This window comes from Gopherus evgoodei, chromosome 10, assembly GCF_007399415.2.
Source record: "Gopherus evgoodei ecotype Sinaloan lineage chromosome 10, rGopEvg1_v1.p, whole genome shotgun sequence".
NCBI classification, from domain to species: domain Eukaryota; kingdom Metazoa; phylum Chordata; order Testudines; family Testudinidae; genus Gopherus; species Gopherus evgoodei.
This window is the reverse complement of record NC_044331.1, coordinates 82442484-82462202: the sequence shown is the minus strand read 5'-3', so window position 1 is coordinate 82462202 and position 19719 is coordinate 82442484. Positions and strand designations below refer to the sequence as shown.

At 43.9% G+C, this 19719-nt stretch overlaps 1 protein-coding gene across 11 annotated transcripts in view; it reads right to left on the bottom strand.

Moving 5' to 3' along the window:
* Window positions 1-435: 435 nt before the first annotated feature.
* TSC2 (TSC complex subunit 2) overlaps window positions 436-19719 on the bottom strand; it is a 61781-nt gene continuing 42497 nt past the window's right edge. For 3 of the 11 annotated variants that reach the window (XM_030579096.1, XM_030579090.1, XM_030579094.1), the window contains 16 exons: window positions 18068-18232; window positions 17095-17247; window positions 16759-16871; window positions 16088-16285; window positions 15015-15230; window positions 13232-13300; window positions 10951-11108; window positions 10011-10513; window positions 8837-8912; window positions 7722-7808; window positions 6991-7177; window positions 5752-5891; window positions 4564-4642; window positions 3345-3436; window positions 2987-3085; window positions 436-2313 (listed from right to left, as the gene is read on the bottom strand). In XM_030579096.1, the coding sequence (XP_030434956.1) occupies window positions 2143-2313; window positions 2987-3085; window positions 3345-3436; window positions 4564-4642; window positions 5752-5891; window positions 6991-7177; window positions 7722-7808; window positions 8837-8912; window positions 10011-10513; window positions 10951-11108; window positions 13232-13300; window positions 15015-15230; window positions 16088-16285; window positions 16759-16871; window positions 17095-17247; window positions 18068-18232 (2506 nt within the window). In that variant the 3' untranslated portion in view covers window positions 436-2142. Of the gene's footprint in view, window positions 2314-2986; window positions 3086-3344; window positions 3437-4563; window positions 4643-5751; window positions 5892-6990; window positions 7178-7721; window positions 7809-8836; window positions 9151-9825; window positions 10514-10950; window positions 11109-13231; window positions 13301-15014; window positions 15231-16087; window positions 16286-16758; window positions 16872-17094; window positions 17248-18067; window positions 18233-19719 lie in introns of those variants that run through there. The other 8 variants (XM_030579092.1, XM_030579093.1, XM_030579097.1 and 5 more) reach the window with 5 other exon arrangements.

Sequence of the window (19719 nt, the reverse complement as noted above, 5' to 3'; positions counted from 1 at the left end):
GAGGGGAGTCAGCCTCTTACTTCTGTGTCACTGTTTCAAATCCAGCCCCAGGTAGCAGCACCCAAAAACTTTACAAAGTGGTGCTTCTGGGAACGGAGTCCATAGGTTCCCAGTCCAGTGCTGCTCAGACACAGGTCTACACTTCATCACTGGCCTCCTTAAAGACAGTCTTGAGAGGCCAATGGGCCATGAGAACTAATCTACGCTTATTCCTAGTGATCCCTCCCAATCAGGGTTGAGGCGAACTGGCAAGGTAGTGTGGGAGTTTGTCCTGCTGCTGCCGCCCATCCTGTACCTGTTCTTTGGACAAATGCGGCTCTAGTAGCAAACACCTTTCACAGGTCAGAGGAAAAATGGTCTTATTGTCAAATGACAGAGGAGATTCATCTGGAGTGATTCTGACATGCAACACAAGAGATTGCCCACACCCGTAAGAACCCAGTAACCATACAAATACTTTTATTTCACTTACAATTCATAAACACGCAAAACAGGATGTACACATGAGTTAATGGACAGTCATGCATTGTTCATTAGCTCCCCTTTCCCTCCCTCCAAAAAGTCTCCCAAAGAATTCCAGCTTTTGATTGCTTTGCCTTCAATTCCATTCAAATTACTCAGAAGTTACTCAGTCACTACAAACTACTGTTATCCAGTCACTGAGTTTGTCATCTTGTTTAGCGAATTAAGAGCTCGTCACTCGTTTTGATGAAAACAGCAGTCACTGAGGAGCGACAAGAGCACACCATAAAGTAGTCACAGTACGTTCCAGCTTACATAGCTTCTCCCATTATGGTAGTGTAGTGTCCCGTTATCTTTCACCACAAGACATGCTACTTCTGAAAGGCCTGGCACACACCTGCATTAAAAGGACCCTTTACATACAATCCAAACTGCTGATTTCCAAAGGTGGGACCGTCACCATATGACAAGTCCAATACAGCGATGCTGCCACCAACCAGAACCAAGGGCCATTTAAAAGGGAAGAGGAAATTTTGCATTTGAGAAAGATTTCTGGCAAGGCCACATTACAGAACAGGTTAAAGAACAGTCATGTGCACCCTGGTCACACACTGGGCTATCTACTTAGGTCCACTCACCTCTCTGAAGAGTGCTTTTCAGCAGTGTGTGAATATGCACAAACGGGTCAAGTTACTTCCCAGCATCCTGGCCACATTCTTGGGGACCATCCTGCTGCCCTTGGAGTCAAAGGAAGCTTTGCCATTGACTGCACTAGAAGCAAGGCTGGGCCTCTAGCTAAATCCTTTGCTCATAATCTCTAAAACTGGCCCAAATTGTCTTTGGAATCCTGGGTTTAACGGAGTCTTCATTACAAGCCAGTTTATTCATGGTCAGCGATTTCCATACCAGCTTTGATTACCATTCTGCCTCTCCACTGACCTGCAGACATCTCCCTGCTTATATCATTAAGGTCTGAGAGAACAATTTCACTGGAGTGGGAGACGCATGGAGATGTCATCAAGCAAGGAGATCTCCTGGGAAATAAAGGCAGCTGCAGTTTTTACAGGTAACTTGTGAAGCTAGTAGACATCCCTATAATTAGAGCTGGTGTTAAGAACTAGTCTGAAAGTGCATGCAGCTCTCACGAATGCTAATAGAGCTTTTCCACCCATGTAGAGGAAATGGAGATCCCAAGTGTCCAGAGACTGTGACTGAAGCTTTCATTTGGTTGGGTTAAAACATCATTTGCTTCTGCATCGTTCTACCAAGTGATGAGTGCGGAACAGTATCCTGGCTTGCTGCTTTGCCTGCTCCTGCTTAGAGAAATGCTTAAATTTTACAAGAAAGCTGCTAGCAGAGATGGATACCTTTAAACTTCACTTCATGTCTCTAGCCAAATAAAGACCAAATTTATAGGCTCAGTCCACTCTGGGATTCTCCAGCTAGGCTAGAAAATCCTCCTTTCATGATGGTGGGCGACTCGAAGTCAAGACGACGATGTCTATCAGTCACATGGCGGTCCAGGAACTAGTTCACACCAAGGTAACAGCCACACTGAGGTTGCCAAGTCCCCGTTGTCTCCCTGTGGCAGTGCTGAATTAGTGTGCAGGGTCAAGAGCGTTCACTCCCCTCTTCCCCCCCCACTGCATGCCAGAGGGAAGACACTGATCACATGGGGATTTACACAAATTCTGTGAAGTCATCCACCGAGGAGATCAGCCTCTTTCTCTGCCCAGTTTCATAGGTTGACGCTGGGTCCTGTGGTACCTGGGGAGGGGGTTTAGTAAGAGCAGAAGGGTGCATTTGCATCAGGGGGAAGCCAGGTGTCTGGTACTGGGTTTCCTCTCGGATCTGAAAGAACGTCACAGAGGAACAGGTCAGCAGGATATCCCTACAGTTCCTCCTCGACATGTTAGTAGGTACAGATCCCCCTATTGCCACTTGCATCTGAACACTGCGTCACACGCACAACCCTGCAGGACCTGGTGTCCTCAACTCCCACTGTAGCCAATGGAAATGGAGGGCTCTTTAGCGGCCTGTAGCTTCAAACCCCATCTACCCACATCATTCTCACTAGAGTTTGGTTAGTCTGAGGGCTTTTCTACACTTACACATGGCGATCGATGCATCGGTGGTCAATTTAACAGATCTAGTGAAGACCCGCTACATCGACCGCAGATCATTTTTCCGTCAACTCCTGAACTCCACCGGATTGAGAAGAGTAAGTGGAGTCGATGGGAGAGCGTCTCCCGTCAACGTCGCGTAGTGTGGACCCCGCGGTAAGTAGATCTAAGCTATGTCGACTTGAGTTACGCTATTCACATAACTCAAATTGCATAGCTTAGATCAACTTTTCCCTGTAGCGTAGACAAGCATGAAGCTTTCAAGGCGACATCCCTTTAACTTATTCACAGGCCTTTGACAGTTCATTCTTGTCTTCTCCAGATAGTAATAATTGTGCTTACTTGTGCTGAGCGTTCCAGATGTGCAATATGTCAGGGAAGGAAAAACAAATTTGAATTACCCGGTGCCTGAGCCTCTTGATATGACGTAGCCTCGCTATCCATTTTGATGGGTAAGTATCTGTAGGATTCGATCTGCTATGGTGAACCTGGGAAGCCATCTGATTCAAGGGAAAAGAAGTTTTAAACACAGGTCCCATGACAACAAGAGTTATAAATTGTTTACACAACATAATTAGTTTAGTCGTTGAAGTTAAACTCAGTCTGATTCAGATGCTAAATCTGACTCAACTGGTTATTCAACGGAAAGAGCTCTCAGAGTTTAATTTCTTGGCAAAGTTGCATTAATGTCCCTGGAGTGGCAGAGCGTGATCCTAGCAGAAAGGTAACAGTCTTGAAGAGAATCCAGACAGTACTCACATTGGCATGCAGGGCCATCTGGCGGGCTACAAACGGCAGGTTCTTATCCGAGACAATCTTAGCAACACTTGTGTCAACCAGCCCTTCCATGTCTGTATGTTAAAATGGAAAAGATTTAAAGATCGTCACTTTAAAAGGCGAAAAGCCAGAATCAGCCAGTAATTATAGGTACTGGGATGTGACACATTCAACTTCATGAGGATTTCCAGTATTAGAGTCAAGGTAGTGAGAAATCAGAGTACGTTTTACTCTCCAATCAATTGCCCTGAAAAAAAGGTCTCCATAAAGTATTATAGCTTCTATTGTAACACTGCTTAGGGCACAAGGGTGCAATACTCTGGGGGCTCCCAAGCTCTGACTGCTCCATAGAGAAGGCCTTTCCCAGGAACCCTATAGTCATAATCCATGATTCCCCCAAAACACAGAGGCAGGGGCAGAATATTCATAGCTATGTTTCTCAGGCTGGAAGTGGTTTCATTAGAGGAGTGTATTGCGGGCAGGGTGTGGGTGTATGGTTGGCCTCTTGGTTATACGTGCTGGGGATCAATGTGGGATCTGGTAAGGCTGTAAAAGTCCCACACGCAGCCCTAAACGAGAGAGTAAGCCCTGAAACAGCTGCGACCCCCCTCCAACTGATGTTCAGAAGAGCCAGGAGGAGCCATGTCCAGCTCTCAAGGGCCGCTCACTGCACTGCGGGGAAGGAAGTTGGAGGGGGACTAGCCACCAGGATTTCTTCCTCCAACCTGCCAAAAAAATGTGTCACTATATCGGTGTGCAGAGAATAAGCCAAAATGGGGGCGTTCTGTTCACCAGCTGGGACTCCATGCATCCCCCTAACTAGAAGATAGCTGTCTTATGGTCCAGTGGGGAAGAATTACTGATTGGCTGCATCCCCCAATACTAGGTGGTGACACAATTTTGGAGCATTTCTCCTAATGGGCTCCTCTAAAGGGAGCTGGAATGCTTTACTGGGAGTACAAATCACAGTTCAGGAAGGGTCTACCTAAGCTAGGTAAAATGCCCATATGGGCTGTGCTGTTACAGGAGGGGATTGGCTCTGAATATTTAGTCCTGCCTCAGGGCAGGGGAAGGTCTCCCGCAGTCCTACATTTCTACGATTCTAAAATTCTACCACCTGGAGACTTGTACAAACATTCGAATGAAGTTAAGGAAGCTGTCGTGCGAACCAGTAGAAACATTCTCTGAGAACTAACCCTACCTTTCCGACACTGTAACGTCACCAGGTTACAGTCATAGTCAAGTGGTGTGATTATAACATGCACAAAGTTGAACTGGCCCTAGGGAGGAAACAAAATATTGTAACACAGAAGCATAACACACACTTACAGCATATTTTACTGGCAACCATTATGACATCTACAGATGCAATCCACTGATGCAGTCTGAATACAGCAAGTTAAAAGTCCCAATTCATAACCGAATAGTCTTTAGACCAGCGGCGCCAGTTAGGAGGCTGGGGGAGGGGAAGCATTCCCCCCACCCCAGGTATTTGCACTCGCTAAAAGTTCCACAGGCCATGGAGCCGTGCAAGCCAGGGTCCGACCACTTTTAAGCGGGGGTCCTGTACTAAATCAGTACAGCTGTTGACAGAGTGGTCTGGAGTGTTGCTTGGTTGCGTGGTTGCAATGCCACTGAACTATGACCCTGATGCCCCTCCATGCAGGCAGAGCCAAATGTCAGTGAGTGGCGTTGTGATCTGGTGCATAGGTTGTCTGTTCCTGTATGGCAGAGCGCAGGGAAGTCTGCCCAGAACTTGACTCCTGGCGGCACTGGCTCATGCACTGTGTGGGTAACAGAGAGGGAAGACTCCCTGGCTGAAGGAGAATCAGGGTCCCTGCGGGAGGAGGGGGGGAGAGACCAGGACTGGAATTTGCCCCCCTCAAAGGAATATCTGAATTGGTGTTGCAGCTTTAGACAACACACGAAGAGATTAACAATTTTACAAAGAACCCATTGCTGACATGCAAGTGGAAAGTCTTGTTCATCTTTGGATGCTTTCCAGTGAGCTGCATCAGCCCAACAGATGTTTAATAAGTAGGGCAGCCCTACCAAGTTCGCGGCCATGAAAAACGCGTCACAGACCGTGACATCTGGTCTTTTGTGTGCTTTTACCCTATACCATACAGATTTCATGGGAGAGACCAAAGTTTCTCAAGCTGGGAGTCCTGACCCAAAAGGGACTTGCGGGGGGGGGGGGGGGGGTTTGCAAGGTTATTTTAGGGGGTCACGGTATTGCCACCCTTACTTCTGCGCTGCCTTCAGAGCTGATTTAAATAGCTGAAATCATGAAATGTATGATTTTTAAAATCCTATGATGGTGAAATTGACCAAAATGGACCATGAATTTGGTAGGGCCCTATTTATATGCAGAGGTAAATTCTTATACCTTGATCGTTCCCAATTTAAAGTCTTCACCAGAATCGTTATAAACTATGGAAACAAAGTCATTCCCAAGGTGCCTCTTCTTGTCGCAGCGATATTTATCCAAATCCTTCGTGGGCATCAAAGTTGCAATGTGAAAAATGGCTGGGGGAGGAGGGGGAAAAAAAAATCAAGCAAACAAAAACAAGCTGGGATAGAAAATAGGAGATGCAGTTAATAACTTTATTGCAGGTGATGCTGGAACAGAGATTGATAGGATACCTATGGTCTTACAGCGGTAATGTTCTGTAGATGGTATTTGTCTGAAAGTCAAACTGACAGCTGAGCTTTCATGTTGTGCTGCTTTGACAAATCTGTGCTGCTTTGTAAGAGCTGAACACTGTCGGCCAGCTCCTCAGACCCCATCCTATGCTTTGCACTGCACTGGGGACGTGTCAGAGTGCACAACGCTATAGCCAATTCTCAGGCCGTGGAGAAGACCCTCTGGGACTTCTGAAACTGGTGTAATTTGGGAACAGCTTCCAGTTATATCAGGGCCAAAATGGCTGATCTGGCCCACAAGAGTTAGCCTTCTCAGATGCATCCCGTTACCCTACATTTATTAGCATACTTATCTCAATATACAAGAGAGATTTAAGGAAAAAGTCCTTTACAGTAATTTCTGTAGGGCCACAGCAGCACAGATGAGGAGAATCTGCTGCGTACAGAAAGAATGAAGTACTATAGACTTTTGAATGTATTTATTTTCACTGCCAATCGTGTGATGCTGCTGTGTTAACACCCAGTTACGAGATTAACATTGACAACAGCACTCAGCTTTAAATATCGTTCTCTGAAGAAACACTGGCACGATTTCAATGTATGTTGCTGCTATAATACATCATCTGGGTTCCAGTGGCCCATGAAACAAGGCTGATTTGACACAAGTACGGACATAAACCCATGTCTCATATGGTCTGTATGTTCAGAGTAAAATGTGAGATTTTTTTGCCTAATATAAATGTGTGTGTCAGCCTCTCCGAAGTCATCAGTGCAGAAGATTAAACATATTGAACAACATGGAAAGGGAGCCCAGGCAGACTCAGGAAGCTGGTAGGAAATCCCTCTCTTTACCACACCCTGAACGCAGAAGCAATTTGGCACCACAGGGTAAAGTTTAAAGGTGTACAGACCCGCTGACTTGTGCATTCAGGCATTATTCCTGTTCCCCAAGAAGTGTAACCCTTTACTTGGGATGTCCTACCTTGCATAATGTCATCATGCCAGCAGTAGGTAAACTGACCATCCTCCCCACACACGTCCAGACCACCAAGGTAAATTTTATCAGGCTGACAATCTTTGAGTTCAATGAGCTTCCCTAAGCCGGTCAGAAACTCCGTATATCTATAGGAGCCATGTTCATTCGACAGAATAGCGATCTCATTGTTGCTCTAGGAAAAAAAATTGAGTGTCTCATATAGGAGGTTCCAGTACCTCCTCGCACCTTTTGACTGTTAAAACATATTCACTTCCTTACAAGTTCTGCAAACCGACTCCGCAACTGGCAAGCAGAGCACAAGGGCAGACTCCGTAGAGGCAGAACAGGTGGGTGACAAAAGTGTTCACTGAGTCAGGGCTGGGCTAGCAGAATATTTTTTTAGCCTGAAAAGCTTCTAGAGCTGGCCACGTGGAAGAAAAGCCAATGTCACAAAGAGCCACTCAGAAATGACATTAGCAAGAGATACAGTGGACGAAGTGAAATATAAGCCCAGTTACTGTAAAGTTGCAGTTGGTGCTTGTAGAGCACTATGAACAAGTACTAAGGTGAGACCGCAGGTCTCAAGGCAATTTGCAATCGCTTGGGTTCACTCTGTATAAACTGGGAAGCCACAACACAAAAAGAAGCTACTTTAAAATGGGTAGGAATTACTGCAGTTCAAGTGAAGCTGCTTGGCCTCTAGTGAAAGTTTGAGTTTTGTATGTGTGAGAACTCACCTGTCCTTCTCCTACATAGAGCACAGCAATCTTGTGGGTATCATAGGAAGGAATTTGATCTAGGAGCTGCACCGAGCTTTCAAATGTCTAGAATTAAAACACGTTCACCGGTCATTTCTTTGAATGGCACTGATAAAACAGCCCCACCAGAGACCTTGAGGGCATGTGTAGTGAGAGATTCCTGACTGTCACACAATTATTCCTTGATAAAGGTATTTAGCACAGAAAGACACATATAATATTAGTTTCCGACTGATTCAAATAATGAAGTGTTTAATAGGGTGTATTATTCCTTTTCTGTTTTTTTCTGGTTCATAGTAATTTAATCGCCTGACAACTGAATGTATTTGAAGCACCAGCCATGGCAACTGATAGACTCTTCTTAACTCTGAGCACAGAGAACTCACAGCAGGGTCAGTTCTAGAAAACACCTTTCTTGGATAATCCTGTCACACAGAACAGTACTTTAGCCCACCCATTATTTGTGCTTCTCCCAGCTGGTTTGCTACTTGGACCGAGGAAATGACAACCCAAACTCATACGTTACTGGTAGGGTCTCTACGCGTTGTGCCACCTCTACAGCGATGTACTTCCCCACGGAACACTGGTTTTATTCTGGTCTATTTCTGCGATGGATAATGCCCCTTGGCCACTTCCAGTCTGTCATATTGGTCACCACCACCGTTTTGGCCACCTTCTCCCACACACACTGCCTAGTGCAGTTACCACCAAAGCAACAACACACCTACTTGTTTGCAAGCTAGAACTATGGGGACAAAAATCCTGCCCTTGGAGACCAAAAGTACTGCTTGGCAAGCTAACTGGTCGCTGTTGGCTCTAGGAGCGGGAACTGAGCCATCTCATCATAGCAGTACATCAGCATTGTGAGAAATGGAGAGGGGAGGGAAATCACAATCCATAACTACAAACAAGGATCATCAGTTCATCGGGGATAGCCAAGATTTTACATCTCCAGCAGTTGGGCCATGAAGGAACCACCCATAATTGCCACCATCCAGCCCCTTTACTGGTTAATTAGTATCTATGTAGCTTTTTAAAGGCAAGTGTGATTAAAGCAGTCATTCCAAGTGTCCATACTTAAAATCATTGCCTACCTCATTTGGCAACAAAAGGGGCTTGTTGGATTCATCTCCAAAGAACGGGGAGTGGTATAACTGTAAAAACACAAAGCTAAGAAGAGAAATTAAATCCTGTTACCCTGTAATAAGCCCACATTAATCTGCGGCGTACAACCGCGCTTTAGGAGAGGTCTGAGATCAGCTGCTCACACTGCACAATCCCTCCGGTGGTGGCACGGCAGGTATTTGCTCCATCTACAGTTTCTGTATATGCACTTACTGTACCATAAAATCAAAGAGCTCATCAATGGCAGCAGCACGACTCCCCTACACCAGAAAGGGCACTGGATCTAATGAAAGACAAAGGAGTGGAAACCAAACCCTTTCTCATTGGCCATTGTTTAACTTCACATTTAGAAGATTAATGAATTCTCTTAGGCTCCTGACTCCTCTGAATATTTCACAAATTAATATACCACTAGCAAGGTAAAAATCTTCAAATTAGTGCTCTGGGATACCGCTAGGCTCAAACAACCAATCTAATTTACTTTCCTCCCCACTGTTCATGCTGCTTACCATTTTGCATTTCATTCATCTCGGACGGAGAGACTGCTCTGGTTCACTGGTTTATAGTTGATTTGCTTTCTAGCTCTCCTGCATTCAAATTGCACATGTGTGTTTTGATTCCAAATGGGGAGGATTGTTAATCCAAATTAATTCTTTTTAGCAACAACAACAACAAAAAGTTTAGCAGTTGAGATGTTTGTCACATTTCTTTTTGCCCAAAATTCAGATTACAGGTACCAAAACATGGATTGAATTATTATAGGAAGTTATACCTCCTGTCTGTTCAGGTTTAGGTTTTGTAAGATCCAGAAAACCTTTTTCTGTGTCGGATTTAAACAAGTATCAGAGGGGTAGCCGTGTTAGTCTGGATCTGTAAAAGCAGCAAAGAATCCTGTGGCACCTTATAGACTAACAGACGTTTTGGAGCATGAGCTTTCGTGGGTGAATACCCACTTCTTCAGATGCATGTGGTGGAAATTTCCAGGGGCAGGTATATATATGCTAGCAAGCAAGCTAGAGATAACGAGGTCAAGTCTAGCTAAACCTCTAAAAATCTTAGTTCTGAGACACGAGTTAAAATGAAGTTTACACCTGGAAACACCATAAGCCCTTTTTAGGCCCCCTGCCGCAACTACCTACCCACCTTGGATTTATTCCAGGTACTTTCTCGGCATTGGAGGCTGCTGTCCTGCTCTTAAAGGCATCTCTCTCTATCCTTTTGCCCCTCCGCGAAGGGGCTGAATCCGAGATGGTGTACCCTCTAGGACGGTGGCCGCTGGGTGAGCGGGGAGAGGAAGAAGGGACACTACAATCCAGTCTGTCTGTGCCAGTTATTCCAGCGTCATCCCCTCGGCTCAGCCAGCTACTGGCCCCTTCTCCTTCAAGGTTCCCAGACTGAGATTTCGATTTCAGTTCCGTGCTCAGCCTTCCAGTTGCTTCTTTAGCGTTTGTGTCTTTGAGGACTTCCTGCAGTGTCTGAAGCTCAGGAGAAGAGCTGGATTTGCTGAGTGGCTGGGAAGGCTGGAAGGAGAGCTCTTCCAGAGTTCTGCCATCCTCTGAAGGGACAACCCTGCCGATAGGAATTCCACCGGCCACCAGTTCGTTGGATTTCAGAGATTTCTCTTCTTGACTAGATGTTGAAGAGGACTTAAAGAAAAAGTCAAAGAAAAGCTGTTTTTCTGAGTAGCACCTTGACAAAACTCACAAGAGAACATGCATGGAAAAGACACCAGTGGACAGGGAGAGTATCGCCACCACTAACTACACTACACTGAAGTATTATTGCTTCAATATAGGCAGATATGGCCTACCTACCAGGACAGAAACCTAAGCCCATACGCATGCAGTTACCATTTTTCCTGTGTGCGCAAATGGCCAGCAAGGCCTTGGATTGACCATCTGAGCACACAATCATAACTGCATGTGCAATCTACCCAAGTTCAAAGCCTTTCGCTATAGTTAAAACAATAAAAAGTGCAAATGGAGAACACATACAAATCTGCAGTGTATATTAAAGCCCCTTCTCTGGTGTGGGACAGAAAAGTTATTAGACTGATATTCAGCCAGCTGCGTGACAGCCTTACCCTGCTGTAAGCATTATGTGGTTTGCTGAACTTCTCCTCAGCCATGGCTTGCTCAGAGCACACAGCCTTGAAGTCTTCAAACTCCTGAGACACCAGGGAATCGGTTTCTTTTAAATCCACTTCCAACTGGCTCCCCTCTTCCAGAACTACAGCCGATTCTACCAAGACACAAACAGATAACTGAGGCGTGTAGAGAGGAGTGGTATTATGGGACCCCATCCTTTCCTCTGAAGTACCAGCCTTTTCCCTACTAGGATTTTAGGATTCAATGTGTGGTATATCATATATCTTTGATCACAAAGTGCGGACTTTAACGGCACACTAGACTTGCTAGAGGTCTCCCCTCCCCAATAATTGGTCGACTTACCCTCATACCAAAGGGTTGTAGAACTGCTTTATCACACTAATCGCAGTGGTGCCAAACTGTTACTAATGGACAATTAATGGAAAGATAACGGAGAAAATGGATTCTTGTGCATATTAATACTCAAGTATCAGGACAGACAGTAACTAGAGAGATGTAAGGAAGTGCAAGACTAGCACTAAAGTTTGTTATTAAACAGGCACAAAAACGTAAGTTCTATGCACTTGTGGCAAAGAATAAGCCTTGTATTCATTCTTGTATATAACAAATGCTCTCGTGCCTTATACAGAGGGAGAAACAAGAAAATTTACTTGCATTTTGAGAGTTTTCTAGGAATGCTTCAGTAGAAGCTAAACAGCCTATGCCTTATTAGAGGACAGGAGGACATCATTAATGCATGTATTGCAGCAATATTGGAAAAGTCTGCATGTGGTTTCCAATCAGACAAATAGCTAATTATATAGACCAGACTGAAAGAAAGCTCCATGTAAGCGCTGTGTATGGCGAAGAGGTTAGTGCAAGGGGTAACCAAGTGTCTACTATACACAGTAAGCCTTAACACAAGAATGCGTTCGACTGAAGACGACTTCTGTTTGCCTTGGTTTTTTTGTCCTGAGGAAAAGGCTGAAGTACAGGAGGCTTCCCATTATGTATACACAGAATTGGAAGACCAATCTGAAAGGCTAAGATTTGTTTTCCAAAGTAAAATTAAAAAAAAAAAAAAAAATTAGCACACACACACACACACACACACACACACAAAAAAGATCAGCAAAAAAAAAAAAAAAGTCACTAAAGCAGCTTTTCCTGGATTGATTTCAGCTCGCAGGACCAAAGTTATTTCAAGAAGCAATTAAGAGTTAGCATTGCACACACATACCTTCTAAAAAACGTGCTGATCTGGTTAGCTGTCCAAGCCAGAACACACCTGCACATACTTTTCACTTCCCTAGTTCTAATATTACTGCCAATTTCGCTGGTGTTTTTAATTAATTTGAATGTTCAGTAATTGCACTATAGGGGGAAGTAGGATAATATGAGCAAAGAAGAGGACCATAGAAGAATAATGTATTGCAGCTTCTGTGTGTCACTTTAATAGCATTGTGCCAATACAGTAATCCACAATTATGAATAACCAGCTATTCCACATAGGATTTTCCATTGAAGGCAGGTGGGATTTAATTCATCTAATTAAGCATTGCAGGCCAAATGCAATGCAACTGCAGTGCTCAGAGGTATCCATTTTGATTACCATCTACAGGTCTGAAATATTTAGGAAATAGATTATAGTCCCAAAGCAAGAGGGAGATTTTACACAGCTACTGAATTTACAGAAAGCTACAGTTTGTTATATATTTCTGCTTGAAACAGATTTTGGTTTTTGTTTTTAAAAAAAACTTGTAACCAGCAATTATACTGTAGTTTCAAACTCAGACTTTCTAACCAGCATCTCCTTTCAGATTCTTTTCCCATGGCCAGTTTTGGTTGAATGCTCAGAGGAATGAGAAGCACTGGATTTCATTTGTGTGGAGTTGTATATGCAGCAATGCAGGAGCTATTCCTAGAAGGAGGAACCTTCTGAATTAATAAACAGAACACAAACCCAATTACAAGATCTAACTTAAAAGTTAGGAAACACAGGTATTTTATGATGTCACTCTATAGTCTAAGTCTCATGAGCGATGACCTCACTCCACCCAAAAAAGGGTTGCATTAAAGTTACTCGTTTTTGCAAATGTCGTATCTGGCTTGAACTTCTTCATGCTAGTCAAGATCCCATTCGTCGAAGGTAATGAGACCAGGAGGGACAAACAGGAAACATGGCAGGGTGATGAGGTATGAGGGAGACAGTTTCTATGAATCAGAGGTGTTCTTCTATGGCAATATTTTTTTTTCCTTAAAGATATATATATATACCTGCCCAGGATATGCTCCTGTGCAACTTTCCTTGACAACTGGACTGGTACATGGAAGAGAAAGAAGCCACTGCAAAGGGAAATCAAGTGAGCAGCTACATCAAAAGGAAGGAGAGACTATATGAAAAAATTAAAAAGCACAGAATTTAATGTAACCAGGAGCCTATTTAAAAACTAAAATAAAAGCAAAGAACAAGCTGGGAAAGTCTCACTAGATGTAAAAAGGGAAAACTTAAGGGTAGAGGGTCTCGTTGACACAAATAAAGAGGTATAAAACATATTCAAACAATCAGACTCAGAAATTGTTCTCTGAGAGAAAAGGAGTTTCTGATTTGTTTTTTTAAATCGACGGGGGGACGAGGTCAACTTTACTAGAGCACCAGCACAAGCAAGAAATGAGCCCAGCCAGCCAGTTTCTGCAGTACACAAATTTTGCAAGGGTCATTTAAGTATGTAGGAGACTTCAAACAGCAGGATATGGATAAAGGTTCACACAGAGAGAGATTTAACCTCTTTAAAAAGAATATATACATTGGCATTACGATCTCAACACTTCTTAAATACAAGTCTTTGTGCCAACTGATTATGGTAAGTTTGTAGTAAGACATCAGCTGAACATGAATATGACTGAAACAATTCACTGCAGATTCAAAACTCTGTGTGAGTGGCAGCCAACAAGTGGGTCTCAAGTTGGTTGCTTTTAGCTTTTCCAAACTGATCAGCATTTGTCTAAACGCCAGAATCTGCAGGAGTTCATAAAAATCAAAGAGCCTGCTGGAGCAGATGAGTGTTAAAAAATTAAATAATTCACCATTCAATTTTGCCCTCAAGTTTTAACAGCCTGGGTTTTTCCATGCATACGTTTTGAAAGGCTAAAATCAGATCCTGCATATGCGAGGCTTATTAGCGACGCTGAATCTGGAAACTGGCCTTTTTACTGGGCTCTCAGACAACCTGCACTATGGCTGACACCACCAGACAGTCTTGTCCGCTGCTTACATGGTTCAGTCTCAAAGTTGGAGGCAGCATGGCCATTAGATTTGCTCTGAACAGGGTTAGCTCACAAGGTTTGAAATGCCAGTCAGTGGACATTAGGATTCCTAACATTACTAACACCAGTGGAGCTGTACCAGTGCTAGCCGCAGTGCAAAGCATGCCCAAAGCCTCCTTGGGGCAGAGAAGTGGATGTTTAAAAAGCCCATTGCTAGAAAGTCAAATAAAAAAACACTCAGGACTCAAGACAGAAGTCAGTGCAGAGGCAAACACCCCCGCTATTAACATGATGTGCGCTCTGCCACATCATCCTGAAGACATTTGCGAAAGAGAGCGGCAGTGACTCCTGAGCGGGAGGATTTGTAGTAGGCCATTATCTTAGTACCCATTGCCCAACTGAAAACTCTATGCAAGAGGTAATTAAAAACATGAATGCTGGAGAAGATCCATCCAGACACATGGACAAGCTTTGGCTCAACCTTAAAACAAGCAGTAGACCGAAAAATAGGCTCTGGTCAGTTTCACTCAGGACATGTTTAGCTTGAGACCACTAAGAAATAGCTAAGGGGTGCTTAAGGAAAGGGATTACCTCACTTCTAATGTGCCATGGGAGATCAGGAACAGCTTATTCCATTCAATACTAAGCTTATGAGGAGAGCTAAGCCCTCCCCATCTTGTGCTACTAGATTTGCAGCCTCTGCAGTAACTCACGATAGAAGACTGCTGTAGTCTCACCACGTTTTATACAAGTGAGTGCCGGCTCTCTGAGCCACGCTACGTTCGTCTCTCACCTGTATTGGAACGCTGCAGAAGGGATGGTTTGGATGTGCTGGTGGCCAAGCTGGACGAAGGGACTGAGAGGGACTTGTACAAAGCCGTCTCTCTGTGCTCCTTAAAGCGCTCTGCAGCCATGAGTGCGTTGGATAGCTCCTGTAGTGGCATGTTGTTTATATCTGACGAGAAGGGGCTGAGCGGGTTCTCCAGGCTCATTAACCAGCTTGTGTTACCTGGAAGGGAGGGGAACTGTCAGTGAAGTTAGATATTCTCTCCTTTCGGAGACAGAAAGTTCAAATAGCTGAACTCAGCAGCATCAACGGCCCTGGGACTTGCTGGTAAAAATTAGGCTGAGTAGTTCTAGGGTTTTCTTGACAGTTAGCAACTGACTCGGTTAATTTCACATTTTAAATGAGAATCAGTCCCCAGTGCTGCATGCTTCTCTCCTCCCCAAAACTCTTTAGCCCTGATGCTTTAGCTCAAAGCCGGCTCCCTAAAGGCTTTCAACTACTGGAGTATTTTAATTAATGATAGAAGGCGATTTTAAACGATTCTCTCACAAGACAACTTTGAGCTGAAATATGCAAGTCTTGCTTCCATGTGGCTTTTGGAATGTATTGGTGCCAAGGAATTTTGGGATTGCCATGTTTTTTTTAACCTTCATGCCTTCAGCACCATTGCTACTCCTTCACAAACAGCAGCCATGCACTTACTTATTACTCCAGCAATGGGCCTTGTTCGCACTTTGGAAATTAGATTTATAAGAAGGAACCAGCGGGGCTCCGAAATGGCAGTACCAGAATGAACAGATAATTGAGTGCCATCACCGTGCCCAGCCCCACCAATGCAGCAGGATTTAGTTTACATAAGGATTTTAATCTTCTCACAGGAGCATCTTATAACTTTGCATCATTAAAAGGTGCAATTTCCAAAGACCTGGCTGACAAATGAAACATGAAGAATGGAGAGGTTAAGCAGCACGGAAAAATTCCATTTACATTTAATGACATGGATATTTTTTCCTATGTAATTCCCATTTCTTAGCAAGCCACAGCTCAGAAGCCCCCTTGTGCAGTTGTTTAAGGCATACCTGTGGGCCTCCGGACTAATATTTCTGCCCAGCCCTGTGTCAGCAGTGGGACATATGCTGCCAGGTTTGTTTTTTCTTTCTGTAGAAGAGCGTGGGCACCAGGAGTGGCCTTCTCTGTTCGAGGTGCAGAAGCAGCAGGACTCCGTAACCCCTGGGGGGCTGAGCTGTCTAAAGCACCAACACGCAAGGCATGACCACCTTGCAAAACAAAAGACATAAAGGGTAGGAAAGGAGGAACCCGGGAGCTCAGTTTAGAGACACAAAACTGGACTCAGTGCCAAGAAAACATGTAATAAATAGTTCTATGCACTTTGATAGCATCTTTGATCCTTATATCTCACACGAATGAACTGTACATTGTGCTGGAAACCTGGCAGATGTATACATTGGTCTCTTAAGCCAGGGGAATTGGCTACTAGAGATGGTTTTACTGCAGGTTCACCATCCAAACAATGGCTAAGGCCAGCAGGCAGAAATCCACCATTCAGAAAGCCTGCGTTCATTGCTACTACTCACTCTAGTTCTTCATTACTAAGTATTGGGTCCTGTGATCAGATCACTCTTGCCTTTTTACATGGCCTAAGTTTGGGTCTGAGACTGGACAAACAGATCAAACTTGCCCAATAATGGTTGCAAGTCTCCAAGGACAGAAATGAGCTGAGACTGCTTACCAGACATTGACCTGACTCTGTTGCGAGATCCTCTGCACACTTGCTGGCCAGCTTGAGATTCCAGCTTTGCTGGAGCTTCTTTAGTTTGCCTCACTTGTAAAACAGGGTCTGGACTGGGGAGTGTGGGGAGAATGGGATGGGATGACATGACACGGTTGGGGGAACAGGGAGAAAGAAGGATAACTAGTAACATAGTGGATTATAATTCATACCAGACTGAAATAAATGTGATCATTCCTTTTATTTACAAAACAGTTACTTCAAATCAGTTCTAACACAATGGTTTTTAACTGGCTTCATTAGGAAAAAGAATGTTAAAATAAGAGTGACGTTTACCTTGACTCTGTACTGGTCTGGAGCTCTCCAGAGTCAAGGCCCAACAGTGACCGTGTTCCTGTTCCAACACTTGTCGTGATAGTCACTAGCTTGTTACCAACCAGCCACGTCTTCGTCCTTCCTCCAGCCAAGAGAAACTCTCCCACAGGAGACCTGGAAATACAGTCTGGAGTGAATACAACTCACATACGTTGCCCAACACTAGAGATTCAGCTGGGAATTTACTTTCTGCACTGGGGTTGAAAAAATTCCTGCTCTTTCTGCATTTAAATAACGACATTTCTTGCAAACTGCACCAAGATAAAACTGGTAAAGCATAAAAATGCTCCAGCAGGATGAAGGACGCACTGCCTCCTATATTAATTACTTCTCTGGCTTCCAGACAGCATTGCAAATGTATTCCTGGCCTTATCCCTGCTACACGACTCCTTCCAGGATACCAAGTTAAACTAAAATGTCAGTGTTTCCAATTCATGCGGCACCTTTCATCCCGAAGGATCCCCAAACACAACACACACACAGACACACAGTCTCTGATGGGAAGGAAAGTAGTCATTTGGCAAACTGCGTTACATTGTGGAAGGTGAGGAGGGTGAAATTTGGACCACGTACTGGAAGCAAACCTCTGCTCATAGGGAAAGTGCTTTGGGTGTCTTCAAAAACCACACAGAGCAGAAAGGTAGCTAGAGATTTCATGAAAAAAAGCTGAATGGTTTTCAACATATCTACTCTGGAAAGGCTCAATGCTGAGGCAGTCCTGACAGGATTTGATCCACAGTGCTAGGGGAGTTTTGTGTCGCCAAGCTTCATGCTAAGTCAATGAAGGTTTTGGCCAGAGGGGATGGGTTAAGCCTATGAGACTTGCTGTGCTCATAAGAACCTGAAATTTGATCCAGCAATTTACTGCTGAGGAGGCGAGACGTACCTTTAGGCCAAAGAATAGCTAACTCCACAACAAGTAACTGACTCCCACCTCTTGGGCACCGCAGTGAAATTTGAAAAGACATATCGGGCCATCATATCCAGACAGGTCTCTGTGAGTTCCAAGTGGAGGTTTTTTAAGTTGTCGTCTGCCTGAGCCATTGAATTCTCATCTGCAGAGCCCAGGCTTGAACTAGTGATGGATGTCTGTATCCTACTGAGAGAGGGAGTTTAGAGTGTGTCAAGTTACACTGCAAAACAGATACAGTACTGTTATCTGATCCACACTAAGCCACGGAGCAATTCGCAACACATGCACATGCCTCAATAGGTCTGACTACGTTCAAACGTATCAAACTCAGGGCACATCAGAATCATTCTCAAATCACTAATATTATACAGTCATTGAAGATGACAGCTGTGTCACCCCAGAACTGACAGCTCATCTTGAGAAAGAAATGGAAGCATGGTTGACGTTTGTGCAATTTGAGCAGGGTCAGCTCTAGGAGGGATGCGGTGCAGAATAGCAAGGCAAACGGTAGCATCACATATATTGATTTAAAATTGCAGAAATAAAATTCAGAGTTCTGTAAAATCTAGCTAAACCAGTGGCAAAAAAATTGCACTCTGCACACAATTAGTACATTGATATAAAGCAATTCTGTCTTCAAGCAATTGTATTTTAAGCAATGCAATTTTGAAACAATTGCAATAGCAGGCTGTGTTACAGAACTTGTTAGAAGGAATGCCTCAGTCATTTGCAAAAAGATTTGGCTGCACCTCAGTTGGGTTTATATTATGCAGGAACTTCTTTGGCATCATTAGATAGTAATTATTTAAATGTTTTCTTACCTATAATTTAAATATAAATAGAAGAGAACCATGCAATACTGTAGTAGACTAATAGGGACATTAGAATTTGAAGTGTCAAAATCACTATTTTCACAATAGTCACTTCTACGCCTCCTCCCCTCCCCCCACCCAACATGTTATCACAGACAGGGAAAGTATTTGCAATACAATTTCAGTGACAGTCTGATGCTTATTTCCTGTAGCCTAACAACATTGATTTTCAGGTAAAGAAACTTCTAGCCATCATATTCCTAGCCAGCAATTTAATATTCAAGGGACAAATTCAGAAACAGGAGAAAAGGATTTACAATTTTCAAAGATGTGATATGGCCAAATCAAGAGTCAATGACCAAACTATTTTCTTCGGTCATGAAAAAATTAACCATTTTGCAAGGCCTGCCCGTCACGGCTTTGTCCCTTAGATACAATATCCTGGAGATGCACTGCTGGTGAGTTACTTTATATCAACAGACTTCTGTGTGCCTTCTTCCCAACAATAATCAAATGAACCTTTCTCTCTGCCTTGCAGGGAAGGTTTGCACACAATCCTAGCAGAAAACTGCGACATTCATGCTTCAAGTTGCCTTTGCAAGGCTGTAATTTAAAAGCCGGTTAACAAAGACTCAAACTTGCACAGAATGCAACCTTTTTATCCTCGATGTTTACTCTGCAATAAAAGAAGCTTTCGTGAATAGAACACCACTGAATCGAAGCACAGGGCAATGTAACACCACCACAACCAGCATTGGTAAACCACAGGACCTCCATGAAGCTTTTCCAAAGCATATTTTGTGGACAGACCCGATTATTATTTTCTGAAGAGGTCATGCAAGCATCCCGCATGCAAGCTCA